This window comes from Triticum urartu, chromosome 2A (genome assembly GCF_056163025.1).
Source record: "Triticum urartu cultivar PI428250 chromosome 2A, HENAU_Tu73, whole genome shotgun sequence".
NCBI lineage: Eukaryota > Viridiplantae > Streptophyta > Magnoliopsida > Poales > Poaceae > Triticum > Triticum urartu.
Window position 1 is genome coordinate 73,814,034 of NC_141874.1, and position 20,776 is coordinate 73,834,809.

Below are 20,776 nucleotides of genomic sequence, written 5' to 3' on the forward strand. Positions count from 1 at the left end.
GAGCCCTAGCTTACTTGACCAGATCACATAGAGAGGCACATCAGTGTGCAGACGGACAGAGGGCAACACTTAGTACGGGTAGAGATGGCGAGGGTACACTCTTCGCCGTCGTTTTCTTCTTCTTCGTCGCCGGCGGGCGAGGGAAGGGGGAAGGTCTTCACGCTGTGGCTCAAGTCGCTGGTGCTCAACGGGCGGGGGTGCACCGTGTACGACTCCGACGGCCACATCGTCTACCGCGTCGACAACTACGGCTCCAAGTGCAGCGACAACGTCTGCCTCATGGACCTCCGCGGCAACATCGTCGTCAACATACACAAGAAGGTGTGTACATTTTCCTTTGCTGAGAATATCATAAGGTCTATGAAATACTATGTTGGCGCTCAAACGAATGTATGATCGATGTTTCTGACTGGTTAGTTAATTGTGGATTATTCCTGCAGAAGCTGGCGTTTGGCAAGTGGGAAGGGTACAAGTGGACCGGCCGGAAGCAAGAGGCCAGCGCGTGGTTCAAGGTGGCGCGGCCGCGCAGCGGCATCTTTCACCGGAGCGGCCGCCGCCCGTCGTCGTCGCCGTGCGAGTTCGAGAGCGACGCCGGCCGCGCCATGCGGTACATGATCGACGACGACGGCGGGGCGCGCGCAGGGAAGCGGGCGTGCTGCAGGATCGTGGACGCCGGCACCGGGCTGGTGGTGGCGGAGGTGAAGAGGAAGGTGACGGCGGGCGGGGTGGCGCTCGGGGAGGACGTGCTCGCCCTGGTGGTGGAGCCCGGCGTCGACGACTCGCTCATCATGGGGCTAGTGCTCGTCTACGGGCTCATGAATCGCACCATGTGAAGCAAAATCAGAACAGAATAGAGACTTGTATAGTCTTTCTTCGTGTGAATTACCGTGTATGTAACTGCGAGTAGAACGACTTCGTAGTGTGACACAGATGACATGATCTACAAGTGATTTTGATTCCATGTAGTGCGACACGACATCTCCATCAACTTGCGATGACTTTGTTAGTCTCAAGATTTGCGTATATGCGGTCGTTTGTACTGCCAAAAATGTTCAGCGTCGCCTAAGATGGGTATAACAAAACACACTTTGTTCCCCAGGTTCGATCAGTGCAAGTTGTTCATTCCCACCGGCTGACTTCAATCGTCCGGTGGCCATCAGTGTTAACTACTACGCGTGTAGATTCTAACTCTCGACCAGGGTCATGCGTTGACCTAAAGGTGCAAATCACTGAGGAACATACCACATCAATTAAGGTCTTAATTAAGGCCTTGTACAATGCAAAGATGCTTAATTATTTGTAAAGAGTAGACACTCAATTAGGCACCCCTTCTATAGGGATAAGCACTGATGCTTAACTTGGTTTATTTTACTAAGCACCATGTACTGTATACAAGACCTAACTGGATTCGCACTGGCTGGAACATCAATTAACTGAACTGTATTCTGATGCTCAGTCTACATACAGGTTTGACCGTTCAAGGAGAATGGTGGACCAACCAGGTCCTACGCTATCTGTAGGAACTCCAAACTGACATTACAAAACAATTGACTCAAAAAAATTGCCTATAAATGAAAACCAACAGAGCTATTCATTGCCTATCTTCTCAGTCGTTTCACTATAATGCTTCTGCTCTATGTACAGACTAGACATAAGCTACATGAAGTAGCTTAGAGGTGTCTTCTTTCTAGATCCGCCTTCACCGTAAAGCTCGTTCCACTGAACAAGCTCGTTCATATTTGTCGAATCAGATGATATACTTGCACATACCTACACACGAGGCAAGTTACGTTAGGATCACACTTTTATCAACAACTTGGAGATGAAAAAACATATATGACAATGCGGGTAACCTTAATTTATTCTAGTACTCCCTCCGTCCCGAAGTGTCTCAACTTTGGACTATCTTTAGTAGTACTAGTACTAAACTTAAGACACTTATTTTGGGACGGAGGGAGTATATCCTAGAAACAAATTGACGCTACAACCCAGAACATATCAATACTAGCATTACACTCCAATCTTGAAACTAAGCCCGCAAGAGCTGTGATCAGCATTTGTTATATATTTGATGGATTAAGTTCCGCAGGCGGTGAGGGGCATCAAATCTACTGGTGTAGTTGAGTCTGATTTGCATTAAGTTTATTTTTCTCTTCTTTTCCAGAAAAAAGTAGCAGTAATATTTACCTGCTCGTGTGCCTGTTTGAGATCACTCATATTTAGGGGACGGACATCACTGCTAGAATACTTAGGAGGCAATGGTTTGTTTTCTGCTTCTGCCAAGGATCTCTCCTGCAAGTAGACACAAGATGATAGATTAGAGGTCTGATGTAGCCTCAACAAGGATAATAAAAAATAAATCAATTCAAATTATTAATGATATGGTTAACCAGATATTCTAAAAGCATCGATAACATCAGAAACATTGAGAGAAATCAGAAGGATCAGAGATTATTAATCAGTAAAACTGACAACACATAGGAAAGTAGTACAAGAAATTAAGAATTTAAAACTAACCTTCTTCTCTTTTTCAAGGATTTCCCTTATGGGACTATGTGCAGCAGTAATACACAGATTCTGGGGAAAATTCAAGTTGTCAGCAGAAAGAATATGGAAATTACCTGTTTAAAAAGGAAATCAAATAAGAAACAAATAAGCTTAACATAAAATTAAATACCTTCAGATCACTGCCTGAATACCCCTCAGTCAGGCTAGCCACTGCTTCCAGATCTACATCTTCTGCCAAATCTTCTTTGGCTAGTATTACACTAATAATCTTTTTCCTATTGGTTGCGTCTGGTAAATTCACCATCAACCTAAACAAAAGTTTCAGAAGAATTATTGCTGGTTGGCAATGCCAGTGTCACAATTTGCATTTATTTGTTAAAATATGTATACCCATACCTCCTTGGGAGCCTCCTAATAACAGCCTCATCAAGATCAAACGGCCTATTAGTGGCAGCAAGTACTAATACACGTTCTTTGTCTTTTGTTCTCAGACCATCCCAGTTCACCATAAATTCATTTTTCATTTTACGCATGGCTTCATGTTCCCCTGGGTTTTCACGTCTACCCAGCATGCCGTCAACCTGCAAAACAGGGGACACAGCAAGGTCTCTTAATTAAGACACTATTATTCTGCAGCCTGTTGAATCATAATCAAATCATCAATGATGATGAAATTTTTTGACTGACCTCATCCACAAAAATGACACTGGGAGCAATTTTGCTTGCAAGTGAAAACACAGCTTTCACATATTTTTCCCCCTCGCCAAACCACTGTTACAATTACAGGTAAGAAAATGTAGAACTAACAATGGAGAGCAATCTAGATAAATATCTGTTATGGGAAAACCTTCGAGCCAATGCTTGACATTGATATGTTGATGAAGTTAGCACCAGCCTCTGTTGCAACAGCTTTAGCAAGCATGGTCTTCCCCGTACCAGGTGGACCAAAAAGCAATATTCCTTTACATGGCTGGTGCAAAATGAAAAATCAGAACAATATTGCACACTGGGTAAGTTAAGAAATACTAATTAATAAGGAGAATAATATGATAACGGCAGTATTCAACCTGCTACATTCAGTTTGAAGTGATTCTTGTTGCTCTTTTCAATTAAATTTGGGATTGCATGATATTAACCACTTCCTGTCCCATAATGTAAGATGTTTTTTGACACTACTAACAGGACGTCTTATATTTAGAAAGTGAAGCTGTATAACAGAAGGCTCACAAAAGCATCATACATAAATTCAAAATGCTAGAAAGCACAGAATGATAGGAGATGATGGAGAAACCACAGGTGGACAGCATTACAATATTTACTAAACCACTCAACAAGGATGAGTCATAAGCGCAGAAAGGGGGATATCTAACTATAATTCAAAATGCTAGAAAGCACAGAATGAATAGGAGATGATGGACACACCGCAGGTGAACAACATTACAATATTTACAAAACCACTCAACAAGGATGAGTCATAAGCGCAGAAAGGAGGATACCTAACTATAAAGGTAAATGACAAAACAAGGAGCCATTGTTACAGGTGAAACAGAGGACTCACAGAAGGAACATGTGGATTGTTTTAGAAGAATATTAAGCATAAATAATGAAGATTAAGAATGCCTTGTACCTTCATAAGTTGTCCCTTGGAGAACAACTCTGGCCTTTGCAATGGAAGCATCACTAATTCCTTCAAAGTTTCCTTGACATTCTCTAGTGCTCCAATGTCATCAAAGGAAACACCTATCTCATCTGGAGGGATAACATCACTAAGAAGCCTCTTTTCAAATTCATTCTCCGTGGCAACATCCTACAATTAAAAGGAATGCATGTAAGTCATTGGCATTAGACACCATTAATGTGATAATGACCCAGAGCCTCAAATAATAGATGAAACTCAAACTCAATCTGACTTATTTGCACACTTCAAATAAATAACTGGGCCAGGCTGATCATGGCCAGGTCAAGTCATATACATGAGGTGATCTTTGCTATTAAGAAAAAAAGACGAAAGTCACCTTGAGTGATTTCTTTGTGCTCTTTTTCTTATGGTCATTTTGCATCCTTTCCGACAAATCAACCCCATGCTGAAGGCTGAAATGCAACAATTTCAGTAAGATAATCATTAGATGAACCAGAAAGAACTTTCTTGCACAACTTTGTGAAGTGTACAAGGTTAGAGAATAAACCTTTCACCAGAAAGAGCAAGTAACACATCCTTTCCAGGAGTTGGAACAGTAGAATTCATAACTTGATGACTCAAAGCATAACCAACTATTTTATCGACACCTGGAAACAAAAACAATAGACAGATGATGCTACATGGACATTATACAGGATAAAACATCATGTAGGAATGACTACTCACATTCATTTGTAAGAGTTCGATCTTTAACACATACTGTGGTCTCTACATCAGCACATTCCAGACCATTGCGAGTTAGAAACTGCATCCGATTGCATAAAGACATTAGTTAAACCAAGAGATATAAGGAACAGCAACATCAGTGGAGTGGAGCGACAATTCCATTTTTAGAGGTCGCACTAATACAGGTGATGCAGGAATACTATTTTGTCCCATAGTGGAGGCAAATCTATCGAAAGTTTCAACAAAACGTAAGAAAATTGTCAAATAAAAATCAGAACATCCTAATCACTCTGGGAATCTAATAGCAGCTTAATGACATACTTTTTTTTAGTAATCATGTTTGGACTCCCAGCTACATAGGGAAAGACTAACATATAAAACGCAAGACATTAGGCTGAAGAGAACATATGATAATTGAATAACAGGGGTGTGCAAACAAGCAGTTACTTAAAACTGAAACATAATAACATTGGGTATGTTCGAGAGCAAAAGAACATTGAAGGTTTTTAAGTCTATTATAGTCCAAAAGTAATATACAAAATGAAAAGTCACTAATTAATACTTACAGACTGGACTTTTGAAATGTTAGCCTTCACTTTCAGAATTTCAATATCACGATCCAATAGCTGTTTCCACTTTGAGAGTTCCAAGTCATCCTGTAGCATGTATTTAGAGTTATAACTAGGAGAGGACACTACCAAGTAGACATCATTGTTGAGTAACACAAATGGCATACCTGTGGTGGTTGTATTGTCACTTTACTGGGGAAAAGTTTAGTGACATGCTTCGCAGTCTTCGCTGCTTCTTTGGTTTTATCATTCACCCGGCCAAAGCTATCCTGCATTGGTGTACATTAGATTGTAACAACAAAAAAGTGTAACAGAGCACTTATGACAGAAACCATTATTTAATTTAATTGATAAAAGGGTCCAGTAAGAAAAATAATACAGTGGACAAGATAATAAGCAATTGAGATATATATATCAGAAATATCCTTTCAGTATAAGCTGACAATGTGTTGTAGTGCCATGGAGTCCCTACACTAGCATGGCATAAGTAGGGATACTTCCAGCAAAACCAGAAAAGGCACCTGGAACGCAAGGTCGAGTATTGCTGCTTGACCGTATGGGAACTTCGAAAGGAAAGGAGACCCGTTTAGCTGTATAAACATCTTTTTTGTTAGCTAAAAGAATGAATACTTAGAAATCAGGTGCAGATTATCTTTACAGTAAGTACCTTATCTTTCCGACTGTCTGCCTGGGTCTGAGACCCAATAACAAAAACACCTGCTGGAAAAATTTCGAGCTTGCTCTTTAGACCATGATAAGAGTAAGTGTTTCCACACACTTTCTCAACGTCCTTCAAAAATAGGATAAGGGGTCCATGCGCACTTTCTTCAGAAACAAACTGCATAAAATTCCAGTGAGTAATAGGAAAAAATGACAAATGCTGATAAAAGTAAGGTTGCGAAGATCGTACAAACCTCAAATATTACATCAAATGGATGTTTAGCTCTGTCTTCCCATCCTGGACCATCGAGGCACAGAGAATCAACTGGAAATACAAATAGGCATAAGTAAGTTGTTACAAAAATTAACAATATAGCAATAAATGGCAAAAAACACTGCATTTAAGAAGTACATAAGAACAACAGAAGAAAAACTCACCTGAACAGAAGAAACCATGATCAACCTCACAATTGCCTCCTAGATCAATGCCCCCAGGAATTGGTTTGTCAAAACTGACTCCGATTTTTGAGGATCCATTTTCCTCAAAAGGAAGTCGCACTTCACCCTGGGAACCATAATCTGGAGCTCTGCAGATTGTATAATTTGGCATAAATTTTTAATAGATGCAAGTAAAATATGCAGATGGCAACAACAAGAGAGGTCAATTGCAAACAAAGGGGTGGAATGCTAACATAATAAGTAATAATTCAGAAAATCCATATGGTTAGCGATCATTGCATATCATCACAAGGTCAGACCAACAAGCAGGGACTCAAACCAGCCTGGTTCTTTTATCCAATAAGAAAACCTACTGCCATCTAAGATAGACTATGCAACTTAAGTACAAAAGATCAATGCAGTACAATATAATATGCAATATTTACAGGAAAATGGAGAAAGGATGATTCTCATGATTATTGCATCAGATCTACTTTTCCATATAACCCATTTCGAATGTAAAAATTTCATACAAAACGAAACTTATACTCCCGCTGGATGTGCAGTTTCCTGAAAATTTCATATGAGAATCCTGCATTGCAAACAGGGCTAAATCCAGACCCATGTAAAAAAGCTTATAGCTGCTACCAGTTACTGCAAACTCTCTATAGCAACTCACGATCATCGTATATCATACAATAGGTTTTCCAGCTTTGCACAGCACAAATAATTTTCTATCTGTAAACCCTCCTACTCAAAACTGCTATAGCATGAAAGGTACTAAGAGTAACCAAGAGAAAAAATTACATAAAAAAAAGCTCCTGGGACATTCACACATGTGGCGCAGGAAGCTGAAAGGATGCACATTTAAGAAAACAAATCTTAAGGTATGGGACACACCTTTGTCCCTCGAGGATAAACCTTGTTGACTGCAAAGAACCAATGTATCGCACCCTATCACCTGAATAAAATATCAGAAGCATTACTACCGCTACATCAGATTGTTTCATTACACTAAGAAAATATTGTAAAAACAAACAGTAGTCTCTTCATCGTTCATAGTACCACGGACAAATGCAGGGCCACCATACTCAATTCAACAGGTACTCTCAACATCTAGACTTAAAAATAGTTGCCAAAAAATAGCAAAGAAAATTTAGTGCTAATAACAGAGTCATGATAGCCTTACCTTTTTTGTACGGCTCTGATTCCTTTGACTTTGAAGACTGTCCCTGAAAATAAATGACACTCAGGTGTTGGCATTTGAATTTGAACTAAAGAAATACCAAAGAAAAGACCACCACCCCCACCCCCTGTCCCTCTCCTTTTGCACACAATTCATATGCAACTGTTTAAAGCGAGCATGCAGTTGCATCAGTGTGTAACTTACAGCATACATCATTTTCTAGTTTACATCTCAAGGTGTCACCTGATTCATTTATGGTGAAATTAACTAATGCTACATCTTTTCGGATGTATTTATAAACAGCACCAGTCTTGTGAGTTTACTGCAACTCTGCTGTACAGCTTGTTTACAAAGTTCAAACTCTGAAAGAAGAAAACATTTCGAGCTTCCAGAAAATACTAGCAGCATTGGACAAAAAGGTAAAATAGAATAGTTGAAGCATATATTTCATCTCACGAAAAAGAAGGCGCATATCTGTCATCTTACAAAAAGATAAGGCCTACAATAGAATAGGTTGTGGTTTGTTCAAAATGAGCTGCGGTGGCGCTGTTCAATATATCATCAGTCCACTGCAAGAAGAATAAGCATGGCATGGTTAAGAGGCTTACACTCGACAGCAATGATGAATCTACGACGAGCAGCCTAGCATCGAAGTGTTTGGTGAGAGCCTTCATCAATGTTTCTTGGTATATCTCAGACCCTACAAAAAGTAAATTTGTTTTTAGTAAACAATCCAAGCATTTAGCATTTAACAAATATACAAAATCACTAACTGCAATACCCAATAATTTCATCAAGTATAACTAATACCTGCTGGACCAGATAATAGTACTCGTTGAGAAATAAAAGATATTTTTTTTGTCCACTCCATGGCTTCCTTGCAACACAAATTTACATGTGCTGGTGTCAGGAGAGAACTTTTGGTATTCTCACTGCAAGGATGAGAAGGCATCAAAGATAGTTCTTAACCACCAGAGACCAATCAATCAATATGCAACAGGCCAAATTAACTGGAAAAAAAGTAGGTTGTACTCGAGTAATCAGTACTCACTTGCTAAATGCCTGTGTCTTGCAAAATATAGAACAACTTAGATTATTAGATATCCAATAGGTTGCTACTCACAAAATGAATTGATGGTGATGCCAAGCTTAAGCCTATGTGATGTGTTCATACACTTGAGCCACTTGGGGGGTAACTTTATACTAATTTTGGTGTCAAACAGGACTAACATCTCCACTGTTTGCAACAGATCTAATGGGTCACATCAGGGTGAGAGGAGGTGACCAACGAACCACTATAACCAATTGAAACATTTGTAGGAGCAAGATTTAGTATATCCAATTATCATGCACTATGACCAACCGATCATTCTGCCTGCCATTATGTCACATCTTACTTTTTTTAGAAAATGGCGTCACAGCTTACTAGCTAAAAGAAAGTATGATTTAGAAATGAGAATGGCATTGCAATTATTTTTCTTACATTTTTTAAGGATGTTACGAGGAATAACAAATAAGAAGAGAGATGGGGTTTGTGAAATTACAGAACTAAGCAATTGGGGAGAAATCATCCTTCTATAGGATCATTATAAGAATTTCTTTACTTATTATGTGAAGTACAAAATAAACATTATAGGCTCCTAAAATGAAGGATAATAAGGAGGTGTTTGTTTCCAGGGACTTTTTGGTGTAGGGACTAGAAAAAGTCCCTCTTAGAGACTTTTTAACCAAATAGGAGGGACTACTAGGGACTAAAAGTTGCTTTTTGGAACTAAATGAAGAAGACTCTCAAGGAGAGTCTTTTTGGGACTTTTTGGGACTTTTCCAACAATGCCCCTCCATGCACCCATTGGCCCGCCGCCCCATGGTGTTGTTTGGTTGTTATTTCTCTATATACTAGGGGTAACATGGTCATTTAATAACCTCTAGGGAGGGACTAGGGACTTTTTAGTCCCTGGAAACAAACAGGAAGGGACTTTTTAGTTGGGACTAGAAAAAGTCCTAGGACTTATGAACCAAAGAGGGCCTAAGAGATGCATCAAATCATATATATTTCTATATCTCGAACAATATAACAAAAGAGCTGTTTTTTTTTCATGAAGAGAGTAATAATCTAGATACCTCAGATAATATGGAAAACTATCAAATGACTCTGATATATCACTTGCACTAACAACTGCCTTCTTCAGATCTTCTTTTAAAAGTTTATGTTGAGCAAATGGCACATTTTCTTCAGAAGAGAACTGGTTCTGCTCCTCCATTGTTTTACATAAACTGCTGACTATCTCTGTATCTAGTGAACAAAAAAGAGATCTGTTTAGCCTCACTTTTCTCTTTCATCATAATAACAAATAAAAGGTACTCCCTCTATTTTTATTTACTCCACATATTAGCTTTGGTCAAAATCAAACTTTGTAAACTTTGAAGTTTATAGACAAAAATATTACTCCCTCCGTCCGGAAATACTTGTCATCAAAATGAATAAAAGGGGATGTATCTAGATGTATTTTAGTTCTAGATACATCCCTTTTCATCCATTTTGATGACAAGTATTTTCAGACGGAGGGAGTAACATATACAATAACAAATCAATACCATTAGATTCATTCATTATTGAATATACTTTCACATCATATAGAATTTTTATTGTAGATGTTCAAAGAAATCTATAAACTTGGTCAAACTTTATGAAGTTTGACTTCAGTCAAATCTAATATGCAGAGTAAATGAAAATGGAGGGAGTACCCAGTTTTGAGGAACAAGATAAAAAAACAGAAGTCCTCTTATGTTGCATCCCTTTTTTCTAAAATGTTAGGGATTAGGAGGGCCTTAGGGAAGAAATGAAGCTATCTCACCATGAGGAATCAATGGAGAGCAGCCACTACCAAAATTAAACGGCACTGATAACTTGGCCCTTTTAGATGATAAATGATCCAGTGTGCCTTTCATAACTGGATGCTGCCCTTGCTGAACAAAACTCGGGGAAGAAAGGATTGATGTGCTTGATTTTTCCTCTGGAAGAGGCTGAAATATCTTCCAACATGTTAAGGACTTCCACGCCTAAAATGCAACCTAACCCCAACATCTGTCCATCTAACTTTGCCTAGTAAGGCCAAATTTTGGCAGGCCCAAATTAGCTCCCACTTCTTCCATGTGGGCATTGTTAGCCTGTAAAGTTTTCCCTGGTGTAGTCCACTACATAGTTTCAAATAAATACATACAATATGTTGAGCAACAAATTATACTATCATAGAAAGCACAATCTCATTTCGCTTGCAAGGCAGGAGAACCAAACATTGCTAGTCTTGCTTAACAAAGCACAGTGGCAAAAACATCCAGACATGCCCGTAATCACAGATAGGAGCAATACACATGTACTAAGAAAGCGGTCAGTCACAAAAAAAGGATACATAAGCATGCCTCCCAAGTGAACTAAAAACAACTTCGTCGCCTCCAGTCAAGGTGACCTTAGCAGCCTTGTCTAAGGCCTTCCCATTTACATAGACAACTTTGGATATAGAGACCTCAAGGGCAGCACCCCTCTGGTAAACAGGTCAAAATTGACAGTCAAAACCTCAAAATGATGAATGCAGGAAGAACGGAGTACTAATAATAAATTAATAAAATTAAGAATGCAACCATACCCTAACATGCCTCAGTCTGCAAACAAGTGATCCAGATAATGCGTCCGTCAGTTTCAAATCATGTTTACCACCATGGCCAACGGTGAAATAGGAAGCATAAATAGGAACCGTGGGATACTGAACAGCAGAAAGAAGAATATAATCATTAGCAAAGATAATTGTTTAGAATTAGTAAATGCTAAGACTAAATTACCAATACTACAGAACTAAGTGGGGAATTGACAAAATGGTAGGCTATTTGACGCGGTTACAAAAAACAGATGTCAGCAACTCAAAAACAAGTAACTGTGAAATGGTATTTGCTATGCATGTATGCACCAACAACAGGGATCACCCTTGATCCAATGTGACTCATTTGTATCAAATGGTCCAAATGAACCTCCAGACAATTTCAGAGTAACGTAAGATGTTCCTACTCAGTTGTAGAAAAAAACGTTCAAGATTTTACAAATAAGATGATTACGCAAGTCCACAAGACAAATTAAATGACTCAATGGTGGCTGTGGCAACTGGCAAGGATTGGCATCTAAACATGATATCATTCGCAAAATTTAAGCGTACTAAGCTAATAGTATTAGCTTAGTACGCTTAAATTTGTAGCTTAGTACGCTTAAATTTGAGCAGGAAGACAATAACAATCCTATAGTTGCGAATGCAGGAGACTGGAAACTCAAGATAAATATCAGAATGATGATTTAAAAATTACTGAACAGTTACTAGCGCAAGATTACAAAACCCACATACACAAAAATCACAATGTTTAATAAAACTCTGACAAAGGCATTATACATGTCGGGCCAAATAATGACAGGAAGTAGATACTGTATAGAAGCCAGCAAACAGTAGCAAAACGAGAATAACTAGTCGATGTTCTCTGGTATTTGGATAACTTAGATGGAATGGTTCTTCGCTCCATTTTGAAGAAAAGCTAGTTTCAGCTCTAACAGCACATAATGGTCCTGTGTTGCCAACTAAAGCCATGCATGAAGCGTTATATGACAGATGATTCACAATAGAGCTTTGGCAGACATATATAATGACCCACTCAAGACACAGATTTGTACCAAAATGAATTTTGAATTAAAATCTGCTACGTTTACTAAAATGTTTGTGCTGTTTGATAGCTAAGAAGGCTACAGCAGTTTAATTGTCCGTCAAATAACTTGATTAGATGCTATGCGGTCACCAAATAGAATTGTGGCACTGTTCCTCTCATCAGTGAGTTCTCCTAAACAACAGACCTGAGAAGATTGGGAAATCAATCTGGCCCAAGCATGAGTCCGGCTACTGGCCGCCCCGCGCCTCGTCTTCCACTGCGTCATCTCTTCCGCGGTCGTCTCGTCAGATGGAGGCAGACGCCTGGGCGTCCTCTTCTTCCTCGCTGAAGCTTCAGCAAAAGAAGAGCAATCAAAAACCTCCCCCCGGGCTAAACCAAGCCCTGGCCCCTCCTGAAACGAACCGCGAACTCGGAACCCAACAGCACGCACCTCCTGAATTCGACACCGTGGACGACGCCGCGACGGCCCCGGCGGACCTCTCCGCGGCCGGCGCGCTCAGCTGCGAGCTCTCGATCGCGCGGCCCGCTGCCTTGGCGGCGGCCTCGAACACGGGGGCCGACACCGGGCGCGTCGTCTTGCCCTGCCACGACCACCACCGCACAGCAACGAATAATCAGATCAATCGGTTCCCGGAAATCATCAGCGATACAAAAACAGAGGAACGCGCGCAGGGGGCGGACCGCGGCCTTGGCCCGCTTGGCCGACCGGCTACGCGGGGCCGGCGGTGGGGAGGCGGCCTCCGCACCGGGCGCCGACGCCGACGCCCCCGCCGCGTCGCCCGAGTCCGGGGCCGCCGCGGGCGGGGGCGTCGGGGGCGAGGCCTCCTCCGACGAGGCCCGGCGCTTCCCCGCGGAGCTGCGCCTGGTGTCGACCATGGCGCCGGGGTAGGGATCCCCGCGGCGGGCGAGGGGCCAAGCGTAATTTGGCGACGGGGCGGGGGCGGAGGCGTGACGAGGGGGGAGAGGGAGGCCACGGGGGGCGCGGGGGTGTGGTTTTGTTTCCGTTTACGGATCGCGAGGTTGGTGGTGGGGGGAGGAGGGAGGCGCGCTTATTTATACGGGGCCCGAGGGGGTGGGGAGATCGGCTGGATGGCTGGCGGCGGCCGCGTCAACGGGGTTTTTTACCGGCGTTTTACGGAAGGAAGGAGGAGAAACGGCCGGCCTGGCCGTGGTGGATTCGACCGGTCCTTCTCTCTTCGTCAGCGCCGAGCGAGCGAGCGGGCCGCAGCCTTTTTTTTTCCTTCTTTCTTTTTTCCTCGAAGTTTGCCGAGTGCCGACTAGGTAGGGGCGTTCTCGCGATTCGCGAAGGCGGCCGCCGCGCGATGCGAGGCGGGGTGGTGGGGCCGAGGCGTGTGCGTGTCGCGTGTGCGCCGCGCGCGCCGTCGAGGGCGTGGGGTGGGGATTAGGTGCGGTGTAGAGACACGGAGGCGCGGGCGGCGTTAACTGGGTGGGGAGGCATGGCTCGGGTTCGGCGTTGCTTTCGCGGCGTCCTGTCGTGTGATCCTTTGCGCTGGTGGAATGGACGGATGGCTTGGGTTCGTCCGGGACCAGGTGTACGTGTGTTGCTGCCTGCGTTCGTGTCGCTATCTTCTTCCGATGGTACTCCAGACCTTTTGGGCGTGTTTGATTCCGTTTCATTGGTCACGTTAGGTGTTGGTCCGCACACGCACGGACTTAAAGCCTCTATTGGGCATCAGCGCTCTACGATTCAGGCCCGGGACATGTTGGTCCATAAGAGAGCGGTTTGTCGCAATTCTGAGCATGTGATCAGACATGGCTCTATGTTAGTCTCGGATAGAGAGATGATGGTGAATCTGAACTACGTCTACAATCGTAACGATGTAAAGGCTGTGAAATGCTTTGAATGAGAAGAGACCCTTTTGCCAGCCTTGTGGAGACGTTTAGTGAGAGGGGGTGCTACAATACAACATACACTCCTTTGTGGAGTTATGTGGTTTGAGAGCCGAGTTTGTGCACTCAAGGACCCGGAGCTAAGAAAGTTGATTATGCAAGAAGCACATGACTCGCCGTATTCCATTCACCCTGGCAACATGGATCTGAACGGATGATTTTGGTAGACGGGGATTAAGAGGGACATAGCTAGCCGAGTAAATAGCCCTATGTGATGTGGGTAGTGGAGTTAAAGTTGAACACCATAAGCCAGTGGGACTGCTACAACCTTTACCCCCTACCTACTGAAAATGGGATATAATCGGTATGAACTTCATCACAGGATTTTCCAGGACCAGTCTGGTTATGATTCTATTTGGGTATTGGTGGATCACCTAACCAAGGTCGCACACTTCATTCCAGTGAAGACCACCTACACTAGTGTCAAGTTAGCAAAGATTTACATCACAAAGATTGTGAGTCGACATGGGGTTCCATGGGAGATCGTCTCTAACAGGGGCACCGAGTTCACATCAAAGTTCTGGGAGCAGTTACACGAGTCACTAGGAACCCGACTAGAATTCTGAAGGAAATATGTCCTAGAGGCAATAATAAAGTTATTATTTATTTCCTTATAATCATGATAAATGTTTATTATTCATGCTAGAATTGTATTAACCGGAAACATAATACATGTGTGAAGTGTCACTAGTATGCCTCTACTTGACTAGCTCGTTAATCAAAGATGGTTATATTTCCTAACCATGAACAATGAGTTGTTGTTTGATTAACGGGATCACATCATTGAGAGAATGATCTGATTGACATGACACATTCCATTAGCTTAGCACCCGATCGTTTAGTATGTTGCTATTGCTTTCTTCATGACTTATACATGTTCCTATAACTATGAGATTATGCAACTCCCGTTTACCGGAGGAACACTTTGGGTACTACCAAACGTCACAACATAACTGGGTGATTATAAAGGAGTACTACAGGTGCCTCCAAAGGTACATGTTGGGTTGGCGTATTTCGAGATTAGGTTTTGTCACTCCAATTGTCGGAGAGGTATCTCTGGGCCCTCTCGGTAATGCACATCACTTAAACCTTGCAAGCATTGCAACTAAATGAGTTAGTTGTGGGATGATGTATTACAGAACGAGTAAAGAGACTTGCCGGCAACGAGATTGAACTAGGTATTGGAATACCGACGATCGAATCTCGGGCAAGTAACATACCGATGACAAAGGGAACGACGTATGTTTTTTTTTTGACTGGGGACTGTAGGGAAAAACCCCCACAGCAAATCAAAACTTAATTAAAAGGCAAGACAAGAACAAGTACAAGGGGGATTACAAGGGGTAATCAAGCTAAACTAAAAGGAGGAAAAACAACAAAATGGATCAAGGTGGAAGAAAAGAGATCCATTTAAGGAGATCATCCTTAAAAGCAGGCTTAACCCTATATTGCATAAGGGCAATATCATGAAGAAAAGCTGTTCTCCATTTATTAAATCCAGCTCTCTCATGCCTAAAGACCTTAGCATTTCTGACAATCCATATATTCCAGCAAGCTATAAAGACCACTTCAGTGAAGAAAGGTTTCCTAAAACTCCTGCTTGCATTGATGACTAGCTCCTTCATCGAGGCACCTGAGGACCAATCAATTTGCAAATAGTTCCAGATCCTGACACTAAAATTGCAATTGAAGAACAAATGATCTCTTGTTTCCTTAGTCTGCAAAGGGCAGAGAACACAGTTTACTCCATCCTCCAAATGCCAATGCCTCCGTTCCACCATATCTTTAGTATTCAGCCTATCCATAATGAGCATCCAAGCAAAAACCTTTATTTTCATAGTGCAAGAGGACTTCCAGATCCAAACTGTCAGGGGGTTGAAAGATTGTGACACAAACATATGTGAGTAAAAGAGCTTCGGAGAGTATCCCTTGGCAATGCCATTCCAAAGCCAAATATCCTTGGACCCAGTGACTCTATCATGGTTGTCCAACAGAGATTGAAGAATAAGCAGCTCATCAAAGGCCTGGCTAGACAAAGGAAGATGGAAGTGTTGATACATGTCCTGAGAGTCCAAGAAATCCTTAACAGAAATCCAGGGATCTTTAACATATGAAAAAAGCCTGGGAAATCTGAACTGAAGCCTAGAGTCCTGATCATCAAGCTTCCAAGTGTCAGACCACATTAGTGCAGTGTCTCCTTCATTTATCTGAACCCAAGAACAGTCCCTAAAGTTTTGCAAGACTTTGCATATATCCTTCCACCAGAAGGAGCCACAATCAGAAGTTCCTTGGGGTACTCTGCCATGATAGTAAGAGTCCCAAACTAAGAACACCCAAGGTATATCCTTTTTATTGAGGAAGTTATTGGCATGTTTGAGCAATAGCGCCACATTTTGAACACCCAGGTTGAGAATACCGAGGCCTCTCTTGTTTTTTGGCCTGCAAATAAGGTCCCAAGCAGCCAGAGAAGGAGCAGGTTCACCCCTATTTTTCCTCCAAAGGCATTGTCTCTGAATTCTCTCCAATTGCTTTAGAATGCCAGCCGGGACAGCCAAACTACAAAGAAAGAAGATAGGCATAGAAGACAATGCAGAGTTCAGAAACTGTAATCTCTCCCCCTGATTTAAGAAAGAGGAGCTAGCTGTCATTCTTCTCTCCATGCAGTCCACCAGAGGCATGAAGTCCACCATTTTAGGCCTAGTAGTACCTACTGGCAGTCCAAGGTATGTGAAAGGCATTTTCCCAATTTGACATCCAAAAGCAGCAGCTAAATCTGCCATGACAGCAGTGTCCACATTGATGGGAATGATAAAGGATTTATGATAATTCACATCAAGCCCAGTAGACCCAGAGAAGACCTTTAACATGTCCTTCAAAGCAATTAACTGTGCCTTGTTAGCAGGCAAGATGATCAAGGTATCATCAGCATACTGAATCACAGGATAGTCCTGGTCATGACAAGGTATTGGGAGATGAAGTATGCCCCTTCTGAACATGTCATTAATTACAGTCTGCAATAGGTCAGCTGCTAAGACAAATAGCAGGGGAGGGACTGGATCTCCCTGCCTAACACCCTTTTTACATATGAATTTCCTACCAGGAACACCATTTAGCAGAACAGATGATGTACCTGTAGACAAAAGCTGTTTCATCCAAAGAATCCAGTTTTCATTGAAGCCCTTATATCTCAAGATTTGGACAATTGCCTCATGCTCAAGAGAATCAAATGCCTTCTCAAAGTCCAATTTAAGTATGACAATTGGCCTCTTGGACTGATGACACTGGTGTAAGTACTCAAAAGTCCATCCAATACAGTCCTGAATAGTTCTGCTTTTTATAAATCCATACTGGTTTTTGTGGATACATTGCATTATTACTTCTTGGAACCTATTGGCAGCCATTTTGGAAAGGAACTTAAGACCCATTCCTGTTAAAGAAATAGGTCTGAAGTCCCCCACCTCCTCAGGTGAGTGTTTCTTAGGCACCAAAGTGATATATGAATCATTGATGTTCTCTAGATGAGCAGAACCATCATAAAAAGTCTGTGCCAGTTCATAAAAATCTGGAGAGATAATGTGCCAGCACCTTTTGAAGAAAAGACCATTAAAACCATCTGGACCCGGGGCTTTATCAACTAGCATATGTTTGACAATCTTGTCCATTTCCTCTTTCTCAAAAGGCTTAGTGAGAACATCCAAACCCTCCACTGGAACAATTAAAGAGGAGAGATCAAAGCCCATGTGGATGCCCCTTGAAGAGCCCATTCTATTTTTAAAACAATTCCATATAATACCCTCCATTTGAGAGTGATCAGATACCATAGTACCATCAGGTAGCTTTAAGCTAGCAATAGAGTTCCTTCTATGCCTCTCAGTAGCCATAGCATGAAAGAACTTGGTGTTTTCTCCACCCACTTTAATATATCTGATAGTACATCTCTTTTTCCAATAAAGCCATTGAAGGTGAAGTAACTTTTCCACATGATTTTTAACCACTCTTCGAAAATTAGATTCATGCCTGTACAATGGTCTGAGCTCCTCAAGTTCATCCAGTAACAGAATAACCTTATTACATTTACAAACAAGCATTTTCAGTTTGGAGATGTTCATCTGCCATCTTTTGAGACACATTCGCAGGGATTTGAACTTGTCAGCTATTCTAGCTGTGATATGTCCCTTTCTAGAAGTTCTTTGCCATGAAGAGGCAACACAGTCCATGAAACCCTCAAGCTCTAACCAGTAGTTCTCAAATCTAAAAATGTTAGACTTGGGGATAGAAGTTTTGATGGAAACCACACATGGCACATGGTCAGATGCAGTTTTTGCAAGGGGCGTCACCTCAGTCATGGGATAGTCAGATATCCAATCAACAGAAGTGAAAAACCAATCTAGCTGCTCAAGGAGGGGAGTATCCTGCATATTAGACCAAGTGTATGATCTACCTTTGATGGGCAATTCCAAAAGGCCCAAGTGACCTATAATTTCATTGAAGATAAACATGTCATTCAGGTCCCCTCCAGGGAAATTTCTGTTATCCAGCAAGCGCATAAAATTGAAATCCCCCAGGAGCAGCCAATTTTCATCCACTGGAATATTCAGGTGGTATAACCAAGTAACAAAATTATCCCTAGCTTCCCCCTGACAAGGACCATAAACAGCAACAAGAGTCCACCTCTCATTATTTTGTCTGGAGACAAACTCAACTACTACTGCAAATTGTTGAATTTCCAATAAGGTCCCCTCAAGAACAGAGGAGTTCCAAACAACTATGATTCCACCAGAGGCCCCCAAAGAAGGAGCAAAAGCAAAACTGTCAAATCTTTTAGGACAAAAACTTTTAACTGATCTGGAGTCAAAAGAAGCACATTTAGTTTCCTGCAAACATGCAATTGCACAGTGACTTTCATCGATCTTTTGCCTGACAGCTCTTTGCCTAGTTTCAGAGTTCAAACCCCTGACATTCCAGCACAGGACATTCCAGCTTTTACATTGAGAATTCATAGATAAAGATCATAAACAGGTCTCCAAACCACACAGCACACAATGCCATATGTCCAAAAGCCACATCAAGTTCTGAACCAACATTATTACATATCCAAAATTCAGAAAGTAAAGACATGCAGGGAGCAAATTTTGGGGCTTGCAAAACCCAGCATTTGGATAGCACACTATGTATTAGGAGCTTGGTTGGTTGCGGCAGAAGGGTCCACCATAAGTGCATCCTCAGTGAGCAGAGCTACATCAATGTCTAACTCCTTGCCAAGAGCTTGCAGATGACTGACAGGAGTGGGAGGGACATCTCCATATGCAGTGGTGCCGGGCCTCTCAGCAGCAATGGGCTTAGCCTTGGGCTTCTTCTTCTTGGGCTGTAGCATCAGCTCATGGAAAGTGGGCTTAAACCCATCACGCTGGGCCGAGCTTCTGGTACATCTGCGAACAGACGTTTCAACCAGAGGTGTTGGCGCCAGAGTTTTACGAGGTCTCCTTGGTCTTGCGCACATAGGTGGAGGGGGGACAACAGCAGGCATAGCTTCACCCGCGTCATCTGCAAAAAGAGCTCTTGCCACAGGTCTAACCAGCTCCGGCTCGTTCCACGTCAGCAAAGGAAGATCATCAGGCGGAAAAGCAAGGCTCCATCTTCTCTTGACTGGCGACAAGGGCTTAAGCATTAGAGGCTTCGGCACCTCAAACACCACTGGTGCATTCAGCAAATTCTCAAAAGAACGCTTCCATATCATTTCAGGAGGCAGAGGGGGTCCAAAAGGAACCTTAAATACAGGTTGAGCAAGGGCCTGAACATCAATAACTGGGGGTTGATAAACCACGATCGCCCAATTGCTAGCATCTTCCACATCATTGGCAATGTTCTCCGGGTTACTTCGGGTTTCCATTGCAGTTCTACCAATAACTGCAGGCGGCTCCTGAAGCTGCACGTCTGAACTTGGCTGAGTAGAGCTTTGTTGTGCCGAAACATTGAAAACCATGGACTCTTGGTCCTCCACAACTGGTTCCACAGCAGGCTCATCCCAGTTGCCCCAGTTATCCTCTTGATCATGGGCAGGAGCAGGCGGCGGTGGTGGCACATCGTTCCATCCCAAAGCAGGGAATGGAGGCAGGACAAAAGGGGGCATTTCTGGAAAGGGCACTCCAGGCAGCGGATGAGGGTTGCCATTGATGGGCATCCAGTCCTCATCTTGGGGCATTTGTTCGGCGAAATTGGCACCCAGAATGTACAATGGCGCCGTCCAAGACACTCTGGCACCACCCCAGGCTGCATACTCCATGAACACCACGTCCCTGGGCACAAGAATATCCTCGGGGAAAGATGCAAAGACCAAGGAGCGCACAAGATATGGGTCCTCACTAATCCAATGATGAAACTTCCCAAAGGTGTTAACTGCTGCCCGAAGACCATTCTCATTGCGAAGATCAAGCGGAA

At 42.5% G+C, this 20,776-nt stretch overlaps 2 protein-coding genes across 4 annotated transcripts; one reads left to right on the plus strand and one right to left on the minus strand.

Annotated features, from left to right (window-relative positions):
- LOC147983859 (protein LURP-one-related 11-like) lies at positions 1-998 on the plus strand. The gene is made up of 2 exons (XM_087543177.1): positions 1-321; positions 441-998. Exons 1-2 carry the CDS (start codon positions 85-87, stop codon positions 831-833), a joined length of 630 nt encoding a protein of 209 aa, XP_087399303.1. The 5' UTR covers positions 1-84; the 3' UTR covers positions 834-998.
- A 427-nt stretch (positions 999-1,425) lies between these two features.
- Positions 1,426-13,442, minus strand: LOC125535728 (uncharacterized). Of its 3 annotated transcripts, none has more exons than XM_087543175.1 (28): positions 13,109-13,442; positions 12,858-13,008; positions 12,612-12,757; positions 11,371-11,487; positions 11,137-11,268; positions 10,582-10,759; positions 9,848-10,019; positions 8,537-8,658; positions 8,335-8,426; positions 7,730-7,766; positions 7,441-7,501; positions 6,541-6,689; positions 6,357-6,427; positions 6,110-6,280; positions 5,964-6,032; positions 5,610-5,711; positions 5,440-5,529; positions 4,874-4,952; positions 4,695-4,794; positions 4,524-4,599; positions 4,136-4,315; positions 3,356-3,478; positions 3,196-3,279; positions 2,905-3,089; positions 2,678-2,816; positions 2,518-2,577; positions 2,188-2,292; positions 1,426-1,770 (listed from the first exon to the last, which is right to left on the minus strand). In XM_087543175.1, the coding sequence occupies exons 1-28, from the start codon at positions 13,301-13,303 to the stop codon at positions 1,657-1,659; spliced, it is 3,300 nt and encodes a 1,099-aa protein (XP_087399301.1). In that variant the 5' UTR covers positions 13,304-13,442; the 3' UTR covers positions 1,426-1,656. The 3 variants fall into 3 exon arrangements, with proteins under 3 accessions (XP_087399301.1, XP_087399300.1, XP_087399299.1); XM_087543174.1 differs by having other exon boundaries at positions 7,730-7,772; positions 12,612-12,751; positions 13,109-13,441; XM_087543173.1 differs by having other exon boundaries at positions 7,730-7,772; positions 13,109-13,441.
- Positions 13,443-20,776: the final 7,334 nt, after the last annotated feature.

Excerpts from the sequence above, each read along its gene's own strand:
- LOC147983859 (XM_087543177.1), top strand. The coding sequence starts at position 85 with ATGGCGAGGGTACACTCTTCGCCGTCGTTTTCTTCTTCTTCGTCGCCG. Across the intron at positions 322-440 it reads TCGTCAACATACACAAGAAG|AAGCTGGCGTTTGGCAAGTG; the intron begins GTGTGTACATTT and ends TTATTCCTGCAG.
- LOC125535728 (XM_087543173.1), bottom strand. The coding sequence starts at position 13,303 with ATGGTCGACACCAGGCGCAGCTCCGCGGGGAAGCGCCGGGCCTCGTCG. Across the intron at positions 6,690-7,440 it reads TTTATCCTCGAGGGACAAAG|AGCTCCAGATTATGGTTCCC; the intron begins GTGTGTCCCATA and ends TACAATCTGCAG. Across the intron at positions 2,293-2,517 it reads TCCTTGAAAAAGAGAAGAAG|GAGAGATCCTTGGCAGAAGC; the intron begins GTTAGTTTTAAA and ends GTCTACTTGCAG.